The sequence below is a fragment of the Sturnira hondurensis genome, unplaced genomic scaffold (genome assembly GCF_014824575.4).
Source record: "Sturnira hondurensis isolate 20B ecotype Veracruz unplaced genomic scaffold, ASM1482457v3 Scaffold0001932, whole genome shotgun sequence".
Classification (NCBI taxonomy): Eukaryota; Metazoa; Chordata; class Mammalia; order Chiroptera; family Phyllostomidae; genus Sturnira; species Sturnira hondurensis.
Genome location: NW_028074563.1, coordinates 315,584 through 327,842, shown reverse-complemented (window position 1 = coordinate 327,842; position 12,259 = coordinate 315,584). Strand labels below are relative to the sequence as shown.

The window sequence follows — 12,259 nt, the reverse complement described above, 5'->3', positions numbered from 1 at the left end:
TCTAGATACCTAGCACTGAGCTGCATGGGAATAGAAAGAGGAGGAAGAGAANTTAATCGAACCGACAAATCTTCAGTTCACAGGCCAGCCCTAAATCCACTGAGCCACACCAGCCTGGGCCCAAGATATGTCTTGAAGAACCAAACAGCCATTAGGAAAGATCCCGTCGTAATGGGAAGACATTTCTCATGCAGAGCTGTTTGTAGCAGAATCACTCAGGAGTCTGAGGGGAAGTGTGATTCTGAGAGAGGTAGAATCTTTCACTGAAATTGCCACATGAAAACTTTCTCATTATTGGGAAAGTTGGTATCTGTGATCCTGGTTGCAATGAGTCACAAAGCACAAACAGACATAACTCAGGCCCAGAAATCACTGACCATTGAATGAGCTGAGCTTAGGAGCCAGAAGATGCCGTACAGTGACCTCATCATCCCAGGTTGTGAGAATTATTGGGAATACTTGGAGCAAGAAAAGACAGACTTAAGGAGGAAGGGAAGAAAGGAATTGAGAAAGGTAAGGAGGGAGGAAAGAATGTAGGAAGAAAAGAAAAACTTCTTTGTTCTCATCCCAACACCATTTGTGGGGAACTCAGTCCATGCCAGTCTGCAATGGTGTGGGAAATTAAGAGACTTAAATGACACTTTTCCAGAGTTTTGTGGGAAAACTACACAAGAAGCAGAGGGTGGGGCTCCCAGTGGCTGTTACAATGACGGGTTTGGAATGAGTCCCCTACTGGGTCCAAGAAACACATACAAAGGCACAAACCAGAGAGAGAAATTCCTTTGGATTTCATGTGTGAGAGGAGAACACGTGAAAGACAGAGCTGGCCCTGTCAGATCTGAAGTGGGAGAACTCTGAACATGTGAAAGAAACCCTGCATTTTTGAAGCTTTGGGAGAGGAGATGTCAATGGGTATCAAAGGATTTCTCTAGGCCCTGCTGCATGAGCTCCCTGCACAGGGATGATGCAGCATCTGCAGAGTGAGGAGAGAGCCTAGGAGTGCCAGGCGGGTTTTGGTCTCACTTCCCCATAAATTCGAACCACTGTGGAGAGTGCTACTGCTTGTATATGAAGCACAGTAATAATCAGCCTCATCCTCAGCTTGGAGTCCAGAGATGGTCAGGGAGGCCGTGTTGCCAGACTTGGAGCCAGAGAAGCGAGCAGGGATCCCTGAGGGCCTACTGCTGGTATCATATATCAGGAGTTTCGGGGCCATGCCTGGTTTTTGTTGGTACCAGGACACTGTATAGCTACCATACCCAACATCACTGCTGCTTCCAGCACAGGAGATGGTGACCGACTCTCCAGGAGACCCGGACACCGAAGAAGGCTGTGTCAGGGGAGCCTGGGCCCAGGATCCTGAAAAGAGGAAAAACACACTGAGAGGTCACTTCAGTGCTGGCCCAGGAGAGCAGAGCTGTACAAAGAAGGAGGCCAGATGTCCCCAAGGTCCCTGTCCTGTAGGTCTCACCTGAGCCCTGAGTGAGGAGGGTGAGAAGGAGCAGAGTCCAGGCCATGGTGGAGATCCCCCAAGAAGGTTGCCTTCTGGGCCCCCAACCCTGGGCCTGGCTCCTCCACACCTTTCTTATTCTGTCATCCTGCCTCAGAGGAGGGAGGGGCCTCCATGCAAATCAGCGTCTTTTTTCTGTCTCCTCACCTCAGTCTGACCTGACCCTTGGTTCTAGATAGTTTGCATCCTGGGGAGCAGAGCCAATCTGAGACATTCAGTACCTTTGACGTGGATTTTCTAAGACTGAGCAATGACAGTGCCCAGAAAATGCAGTCCAACTTAAAAGGTCCCCATCCACCCAACTGCAGGTTTCTCGATGTGCTCGATTGGCTAAATACACTGGAAACCTCAGTACTTTATTTTTGTTCTGCATAATTGAAGGGTGAGAACAGTGTCCAAAAGGGCCGGGGTTAGGAGAAATCTAAGGGGTTTTCTTCTCAGGTACCGAAGGCAGAGCTGGTGGTTGTAGCTTGGTTCTTCATTCTACCTGTTCCGTCTCTGCACTGCTCTGAGGCTGAGACCTGGGGACTTTTATGCTCCTGTCTCGCAGTACAGATTGGGGACACTCTACTTCTGAATTCTCCCTCTGTAAGACTTCTGTTGGAACCAGGCTCTGGGACCTAATACCTGCCAGGGTAGAGCACAGTAAAGACCTCCGCACATCTGGACTTTGCTGCCACCTGGTGGCGAACGTTGGAGTGACAAACCTCAAGGTGGAACAGTATATCAGGAAGGGTGCTGAAAACCCCTCCCTGCTCTGCTCACAGCCCAGGCTCCTTAGTTTTCATCTCAACACAGCACCAAGCCCCTTGATTCTGGGTGTTAAAAAAAGAAAAAACAGGCCAAAATGGAGTCCTTTTTGCTAACGTGCATCACCGAACCAAAACTTAATGCCTACCTTAATTGCAGTTTCAGCTGCCCCAGGGATAGAATTTCAAACTTAGTAGTCTGGCATTTCTAGGCCAGCACTGGTCAGGTCACCTGCATGATGAAAACCCTGCCTTCCTCAAAGGGAAAATGCCCTTATTGGAAAAATGTATTCCTTTTACTTCTTAATCCCACCCTTTTTCTGCCTATAAAAAATGTCCACTTGGGATGCTCTTTGGAAAGCTCTTCCTGGAGCAGGATAGAGATAGAGAAAGCTCTCCCCCTACTGGGCAGGATACAGGTCAATATATGAATCATGTAATAAAGCTAATCAGATCTTCAAATGCACTCAGTTGAAGGTTGTTCTTTAACACTCCTGGTCCTGTTTATTCTCCTGTCACCTCATCAACAGCTTCTTCTAGAACAAAATGTGTTAGCTGCCATCCCTGGTGGTCCAGACCTACCCAATGGGACCATCATGCTGGTCCTGTTGACCTGGTAACACACCTCTCAGGGCTGAGGAAACACCGGACATGAGATAGTCCCAACCCCACCTAGAAGGCTAGATGAAGAGAAGACTGATCAATTGCCTCTTGAAATGAGGAAAAAGTATTCCAGAAAGGAGAAGAGTAAGTTCACTAGTTCTGAAAATAATGCAATAAACAGCAAGTGTGGAAGTCCAGTGTTCGAGGAGTTTTGAAAAGGAGAATGGGGTCAGGATTGACCCAAGGGCCCCATTTAAGGGACCTACCCTCAGGGAGTGTCTGTCTGTCACAGGGGGTAAGAAACTTTCATCCCCCCACATTGAAACAACTTCACCCCAGAGCTCTGCTTCTTCCTGAGGGGACATCTCTTCCATCCACACAGAGATGATAGGCTTTTCTGGGAAAAGGTGGCTTTGGGGCAGACCCCAATCATGCCTGACATATTCTACCCAGAATGGAAAGAGAAATGTCCACTCAGGAAGTGGGATAAGAGTTTTATAGAGTGGGACCATTCTGAGGAAACCCTTTAGGTGTCACTGTAGGTGACAAGTGACAGACATGTTCAAAAGTACAAGGGCAAGGTCTTGGTTAAGGGCAGGATGAGCTTAGAGCAGGATTGGGGGATTGGGAAGAAAGTGGTAAGGAAAAGCTTCAGAAAATAACCTTCTCAATGGCTCCTGAAATTCTGGGCCCGCCTCTGAAGTGTGCTTGTGTGAACCGGACCCCAAAGAGGAAGGACAGGTTTTGGAGCAGGATTACAAGGCAGCCCACAGCCTAGTTCCCACATGGCCCCTGGGTGGAGTGAATTGTTTGTGAATCCATGTAGTGCTGACGAGGCTTAAAACTGAATGGACATTTGAACACTCAACACCAATAGTTGGGAGGAACTTGTCAGCCAAACCCAAAGGGCAGATTATCTTCTAAAATAAAAAAGTCAACAGAACATTTAACAAGATCCACTCTTTCACTCCATAATATAAGATAGATCCAGAAGAGAATCCTAAATTACTAGACATATGAGGAACAGGACATCTGCAAGTGTAGAAAAGATGATCAACAGATGATAGCTCAGAAATGATTCAGATGTTGGGCTTCCCTGACACAAGACTGAAAAAGTAAGCTCTTATTACACCGATGGCCTAAGTAAAGAAATCCCTCTTGAAATGAATGAGAATGGAAAGTCTTAGTAAAGAAATAGAATATAATCAAGATAACAAATGAAAACATTAAAAGGGAAAACTACACTAGATGGCAGGAATGGCATTTTTCCATCACAGATAATCTTCTATAACTATGAGAGAATATCTTTTCAATGGAAATTATTCAAAATAAACACACAATTTTAAATTAAAAGAATTATCGGTGAGATGTAAGATAACAAGGGAATTCGTAAACATGCAAATGGCGTCTCCAAAGTTGAAGAAATAGCAGGAGAACATCTCATGACCAAAAACATTGAAAGTTTAAAAAAGATATATAAACCCATAGATTCAAAAAGCTCACCCAAGCCCAAGCACATGAACCATGAAAAAGACCAAAGCAGGAACCACCCAGTCCACACCTTGTTTTTGTAGAAACCCTTCTAGAACCCTCCTTATGCTTCAGTAACTATTCCGTTGTTAGTGAAATGTTAGCCACAGAAGTTTATTTCCTGCAAAGTCAGTGAAAGCACTTCTCTCCCCCTCTCTCCCTCTCTCTCCTCCCCATCCCTCATAACACAACCTCAAATCTTAAGGCCACTTCTGCCTCTACCCAACGTGGTTGCTGTGATGTGTTGTCACTGTTTGGCACCTCAGGTGACCTGCTTCCTCAGGAGCAAGAGCTGCTCCCCTGTGCATCCCAGGAGCCTGTGGGGAAATAGAGAATGGAGACCACGCACCTGGGCAGGAGCAGTTTAAGATGCTGGATTAAAAGTGAGTGAACACACAGGTCCATGCCTTCCTCCACAAAACACAACAAACACTGTGTTGGAAGAATTCAAATACATGAGAAAAAAAGTACAATGGTAACAAGAAAATGGAAAAAGAAGAGTCAGGAATATGATGCACATGTGTTACCCGACATAGGCTGTTCAACGCCCAGTCCCCAGGCTGCGGGAACTCTTACCTGAGATATCGGTTGAATTCTCAGTTGGCTGTGGTATCCAAGTGATGAAGGAGAGTAAAAGCACAGTTAGAATGAGTGAGGAAGCTTTTAGAAAAGTGGGTACATGCTATTGGGAACAGGAAACCTGAACCCAACAACACAGTAAGTCAGCTAAAAAAATCAACATTTCAAAGAAGACACATTAATTCTTAATGTAATGTAACAGTGGATATATGTGGGATAGAATTCAAAATGACACACAAACCATGAAGATAACCTCGATTGACTAAAAAAGGCATTAAACACATGCTACCCCCACTATGACAGGTATCCTGGACTTTTCCCCAAACACTTTAAAACAGCTATTTAAAAGCTGATGAAAGAATTAAGGGGAAACCCTCTGGAAACGAGCAGAGATGTAGACCATCTCAGCTGAGAAGTACAAGATATAAGGAAACAAACATAGGAAAAAAAACAAAGAAAATAAACTCTATGGAATTTACTACAGACTGGAAAACAAAAGACTAGTGACCTCAAAGTCATTGCAAAGGAAATTGTACAATGTAAAATGTAGGAAAAAATAAAGAAATGAAATCAAAAGATATCTGTGAACTTAAACTTGAAGTGGTACTTCAAGTGCGCAATACATGCAAAATTGAGGATTCTAAAGAGAGACACAGAGGAATAGAAAGAAAACTATAATCCAGAAACTCAACAAACCACAAGCACAAGAAACATGAAAAAGAAGGAAAGAAAGATAGAAAGAGAGGGGGGGGAAGGAAATGGAAAGAAAAGAAACAAACCAGCATAGGGCAAATTTACCCAATTTTTTCTTCCAGGGACCTTTTTCAAGACCCTTCTTTGGCTTCTGTAATTATTCCTTCATTCATTAGTAAAATACCAACCATGGGATTTTATCTCCTGAGAATCCTCCTTGGGTTGTGAATGTGGAAGTGATGGCCATGAGGAAAACAAATATTAGAGTGAGTGGATGTTGTCACATAAGCAGAAAAACTTCCAGACCCGCTCCCCACTGGCATTAAGGCTAACAGGACACAGTACACCACTCCCTCCCCTGACCAGCTCTTTCTCGACAAAGGGCAAAGGGAATGACTCAGGCTGAGAGGGTTCCAAGAATTGTAGATGCTGTGGGTATTGTAATGAGAAGCCTTGTGCTTTAGAGATGTTGCACCCTTTGAGGGTCTCACTCTGGAGATAGTCTTGTTCCAGACTCTTCCTCACACACTGCAAAGCTCATCCCTGAGGAAGCTAATATCCCTACAGAGTTGACACCAAGGGGACTGTCCTGAATTGTTCGTGTGTTCGGCCTGGACTCTTATTTGCACTTTCTGGTGTGAACTAGGTTCATCTCAACATGAGTCGTGCACCAATGTCCTCATCAGCAACTGCTAAATCTCTCTCTCCCTGCCCAGAGGAGCGATGGCAAACTGTGCTGGGAAAACATGCTGAGTCAGGCAGCAGACAATGTCTGACAATATTCCTGCTGCAGACCCAGTGCCTGCCCATTACTCAGGAAATCCATGTGCCCAATTCCGAGACCTCTTCTCTCCCTCCTGGGCTTTGAGTGTCATCTTCAGGAAGGGATCATGTAAACTCCCAGGGAACCTCCCCCAACATTGACCCTGAGCCTCTGTCAAGGTTAATGGCCCTCCCAGGGCCCCATCTCATAAACACATTGTCCTTTTTCTCCATCAACTAATGTGTTGCTTTCTACTCTCTGCTTGGAAGTTGCAAATTGTTTGAGAATGATAACTAGGTGGAAAGAATATGGAAAAGAGCAAAGAGGGGATTAACACCAAGGCAGGACACTAGTCACCATGGGTCGGATCGACACACATATTTTGAGTCAGTAGCGAGTAATGCGGGATAGATGAAGCTTCCATTTGTTGTTCTTTCTAAATCGTTCATCATCACTTCACACACCCTTCTTCAGGTATGATATGCTCACAATAAGGGAAATTTAGAAACATAAAAGGAAAATGCACCTGAATGCTTTTTTTCCCTCCTATCTACAACAGAGAGGCAGAATAAATGCAGAAGTTGAGAAAGTGCCCATGAGCAAACACAAGAAAAAGTGAAAGAACTGCCCTTGTGGGCTTTTTGGAGTCCATGGCAACAAATTCACCAGGAATCCTTGAACAAAGTAACTGGAAAGGAAAGAAAAAGAGCCAAGCTCAAGGGCAAAGCCCCACCTCCTGCTGTTCTGATGAAGCAGAGACTGTCCTTTCTTGCTGTCCCATCAGCATGTCCAGGGCATGTCCACACAGCAGGGAAGAAGCAGGAAAGATGGCCCTCAGTGTGGAATCCTTCAGAGACTCGAAGATGAGACTACAGTGATGCCTGGCTGCCTACTATGAGTCCCCAAAAACGAATAATTCTCTAAATGTGATCTGATGGTATAATACTGGGTGTTCCCTAGTCAAAGAGGAAGGGAAGCCATGCTCTCCTATTTTTTGGCATTTAGTTTAGAAAACTTGTGTTGTAAATTCTTTCCCGTACTCTTCAAATTGTATGTAAATCTACAAAATAACTAAAGAAGCCCCTATGTGGGTTAAGAACCAGGGGTGTCTTTCTCTAGGACCTGAGTCACAGATATTTGGAATGCAAGCATCAAGGAGACAGTGTCCCCACAATTCACAGTTTGCATGGGAGGATGGGGCCCTTCCTTTCCTGAGAGACTGGCTCCAAGTCCAAACCTACCTCTGGCCATAAACACATTAGAAATGTATTTTTCTGAGATATTTTGGATATTAAAATCCCTTATGGGATACATGGTTTGCAAACAATCTCCCATTCCACAGGTTGTCTTCACTTTGTGAAGATGCCCAGGAACCCTACCACAACTGTGGAGCTCTGATGACTCACAGGCACAGGTGAAAACTCCAATGGCCCCACCACTGCCTACAGGCTTCCTCTGCAGAGACACACGCCCTTTGAGCAGGTGCTGCCTTCGACCAGCTTGAAACAGACCAGGGGCCATGAGTTGAGATGTTCAGATTCTGTGAACAGAGGCTCTTGCCCACTGGTTGGTGACTCATCTGCTTAGATGATTGAGGTGCTGGTCATTTACTGTGTAGGCGGGGAGTAAAAGAAGGTAACTGGGACAAGATTGGAACATAACTGAAGATGAAAAACATTATGAAAAAATTATTAGGGAAGGGGAACATCTATTCTGGTTTGCACAAGAATGAGGCCAGTGCCTAGACTGACACTGTAGAGTCTGGGAAAGTTCTAGAACTGGGAAGACATGGTCATCCTATCAGGCATTCTAGAATTTAAGGCTGTTTTCAAAGGAATTCAACAGAATCCTGCATAGATATGTAGGGGTTGGTGTACTTTGGGGTTCATGAAAAGTGGGAGTCAGGTAGCAATCTGGCAGGTTCCCCAAAGAAGCAGGACACACAGGAAGGTCCTGGAAGAACTGAGGACAGCCTGCTGTTTCTTCCCTTGAGGAACAAAGAGCCCATTTTAAAAAGAGCTCATTCTAATGAGGAGACAGTCTATGAATGGGGCTGTGTCCCAGACAGGGATTCAGGGTTCTGGGTGGGGGCAGGGCAGGAGCGAGGGCAGGGAGACTCTTAGAGACCACGGAGTCATCCAGTCCCATTCTCTGAGCTCAGCCCCAAGCTCAGTCAAAGATGAGGGACAATGAGAAGAAAAATGTGTTCTACTTATCTTCCTTCTCTCAACAATGTGCAGACATTCTCTCAGGTGCTGTTGCTTTGGGAATACACGTGCAGAACAATGACCCCCACAGGGAACTAATGTGACCAGAACGTGACGAATGCAGAGTTGAATATGACAGTCATTTTGTAACCGAATGCAACTCCAGCTGCCCTCTGCTTTAAAAGCCAGTACTTGAGAGGGCAGCTGGTGTAAGAGAAAGTGGTTTTATTCAGGTGCCAGCCACCTGGAAGATGAGGGACTCACGTTTCAAAAGTCATCTTAGCCTTTCAGACATCGTGGCTAGTTTTCACAGGGCAACTGTGGGGAGAGGGGAACTAAGAAATTCCTGGAGACGTGTGTGCAGTTTCTCTTGTGTGGGTTCAGTGTCACCTCCTGTGGAAATCCTCATGTGGGGTCAAAGCCCCGTCTGCAGCTTGACTGCTGATGTCTGAGAAGAGGAACTGCAGGGCAGCGTCTCCATGGGTTCAGATGTTTGTTGCTGACACTCACCCAATTTCTTGTTTTCGGGGTCATTGCTTGCTTAGGCAGAAGCTGCACCTGCTTGCGTGTATAAAATACTTATAAAGAAACTTTTAACATAAGAATCTTCTTTGAGTTTGTTAGTACAGTCTGTTCTGTCGATACCACCTGATTGGTATAATAGGTTTATTTCAATCACTGTTACATCCCTGGAGAACTGAATCCAGGGCGGTGAGTAGCTGAGTTGGTTGAGAAATCTAAAGTCAGATTTCCCTGAAAGCAGCAGAAGGTACACCAGGCAGGCTTGTGCTTCACTCTGCCTCTGACAATGAAGAGAGGGATGTGCCTCTGGGGACACAGGACAAGAGGAAGCCAATATGACACCGTGAAAATACATTCAAAAAGAGTGTTTTTCTCTGAAGTTCATGGCAGCAGAGGAGATGAGAAGAAAGGGAACCCCAGGCCATGCTGCATGACCCCATTGGCTCAGGGGGAGGGAGCATCTTCAGAATGAGGAGGGATCCTGAAAGGGGAGGGCAGATTCTGGTCTCACTTCCCCATGAACTTGCACCACCGTGTTAAGTACCACTGCCCACATATGAAAAACAGTGATAATCAGCCTCGTCCTCAGACTGGAGCCCAGAGATGATCAAGAAGACTGTGTTTCCTGTCTTGAAGACAGAGAAGCAATCAGGGTCCAGAGGACCGAGTATTTACATAATTAATCAGATGTCTGGGGGCTGTGCCTGAGTGCTGTTCATAGCAAGAGACAAATTATAATGCCCAATGTCTTTACTGCTTCCAGCACAGGAAATGGTGACAGACTGTCCCAGAGCCCCGGACACTGAGGGAGGTTGAGTCAGGGCAGCCTGAGCCCAGGGACCTGAAAAGAGCAAAAGCACACTTGGGTAAGTTCAGTGCTGGGGCCCAGGTGAGACTAAAATAGGAGATGAAGGATCAGCCAAGATGCCCCTGGGACCCCTTCCCTGGAGGCCTCACCTGAGCCCTGAGTGAGGAGGGTGAGGAGGAGCAGAGTCCAGGCCATAGCAGAGATGCTCCAAGAACACTGCCTCTGAGCCCCCAAACTTGGTCCTGGCTCCCCCAGACCTCTCTTATCCCTTCCCCCTGCCTCAGAGAAGGGAGGGGCCTTCATGCAAATCTGCTGCCTGCACCTGCCTGTCCCTAGGCTCCTCAGACCCAGCCCTTGATTCTAGATATTCTGCACAGTGGTCAGAGAGCTCAGCTGAGGGATTAAAAGCCTTTGATCTGCACATTCTTCATCTGGATAAGCTGAGCCTGTGACAGAGCCCAGGAATGAAGAGAATCTTGGGTGTCCGTTTCTTTTCTATTGGAAGGATCACTGTGGTTCCTCACTGAGGAATCTTAGGACTTCAGCTTCTTGCTCTGAGGAATGAAGGTGAGGAGAGGGAGGAAGGCAGGAATGGAGAGATTCATGCTCAGTTTCCAGGGACCACAGGCAAAGCTGGGCACTTGTCATTTTCCTTCACACCTCCCTGGCCCTTCTTCTGGGATGGCTTCTCATGCACAGCTCTGTGCCCTGCCTGTGCATTGGCTGTGTCCTGAGTCTGAGCCCTAGAGTGCACTTATTGAACCTTGTATAAAGAACTTACTGGGGTAGAACAGATTTTGGACCCCCACCTCCCTTTAGAGATGCTCTGGGGGAACAGAGCTCCTAGGACTTCATACAGGTCAGGCTAAACCACAGCCAGGCCCTTCCCCATGTCCAGACCCTCACACCCTCTGGTAGCCATAGACAGTGTGACATGTTCCAGGGAAGGCACCTGAGTGGGAGCTGGAAATCCCTGCTCTGCTCCTACACCTACTATCAATACATTGGACAGACAAGAAAATCAACCTCAGCGGGAGGTTCATGTTATACTTTGGCGGGCAAGTGCTGGATCGCTCCAAAGATAAAGACCAGAACTCAGCTCCCCCACTTCCTATTTGTTGCCTCCACAAAGACACACCCTACAGGCACTGCACCCTCTGTCCTGAATTGGACCAACGCTGGGCTGTGACTCAGGGCTGTATTCTCTGTCTTCAAGAGAAGACGCCCCTTCCTCTTGGTGCTCTGACCAGTGAGTGGCTCCAGGGTCAATCTAAATCATTCTTTGTGTCATATGGGATTAAAGCATGGAGGTAATTGCCATTTTCAGAGAACTAAAGAATATAATGAAAAAGAATTTTGAAAAATTGAAGTGTTGTGAGAAAGACCAAGTTAGTGGATAAAGTGACCAACATTCTGGCTTACACAGGAGTGAGGGCCCACTGGACACAGTGCGACTTCCGGGACTAAAACCCAGAGAGTGAGGATGGCCATCTACCAAGTCTTCTTGAACTTAAAGCCAGTGCCCTTCAGAAGCCCAACAAAATCTTGCACAGATAGTTCATTCTTGTGTGCTTAGTGATCATCATAATGTGAAGTCTAGAGAAAAATGTGTTTAGATAGCCAAGGAAATTAAACCTCAGTGAGAACTCCAGAGGAACAGGAGAGAGGCTCACCAAATATCTCTTGCCTGTAGAACCAGAAACCATTTTGGGAAGATCCTATTCTAATGAGAAGAAAGTCATGTGCTGGGCAGTTTCAAATCTACGTCATTTGTGAACATAGAGCGAGGAAGGTACAGGGAAGGAATGAAAAGAAAAGCAATACCGGGATTAACACCAAAGCCAGCACAGTGGCTCTTTGGGGAATGGGAGAGATGGATATGCTTTGGGTGGGTTGAGGTGGTTCCTATTTATTATTCTTTCTTAAACTGTGAATATTCATCTCACACACTCTTCTTTGAGAATGATGCATATAATAGCAAATGGAATTTAGAAAAGTAAACTAAAACATACCTGAAGTTTTTTCCTTTCCTTAGCTCCATAGAGAAAGCTCAGAACAAATGTAGACAGGGACAAAGTTTTTTATGACAAACTTTGAGTGGAAGGTGAAACACTCGTCCTTTTAGCCTTTTGGAGGTGGTGGAAAGTCACCTAGAACACTGGGCACTGGGAAAGAGAAAGAAACAGCCAGTAGAAAGACAAGCCCCCCTTGCTCATTTGGAGCTGAGGCCCAGGCCCCTGCTCACCTTCTCTGCTTCGTCCAGGACATGCTCAAGAAACAGGTAGGAAGAAAGAA

The 12,259-nt window shown here is 46.0% G+C and overlaps 1 gene segment (V, D, J or C); it reads right to left on the bottom strand.

Annotated features, from left to right (window-relative positions):
- Positions 1–928: 928 nt before the first annotated feature.
- Positions 929–1,555, bottom strand: LOC118981437 (immunoglobulin lambda variable 2-14-like). The segment is given in 2 exon segments: positions 929–1,359; positions 1,472–1,555. Coding segments are annotated over 2 exon segments (477 nt in total).
- Between the last annotated feature and the right edge of the window lie 10,704 nt (positions 1,556–12,259).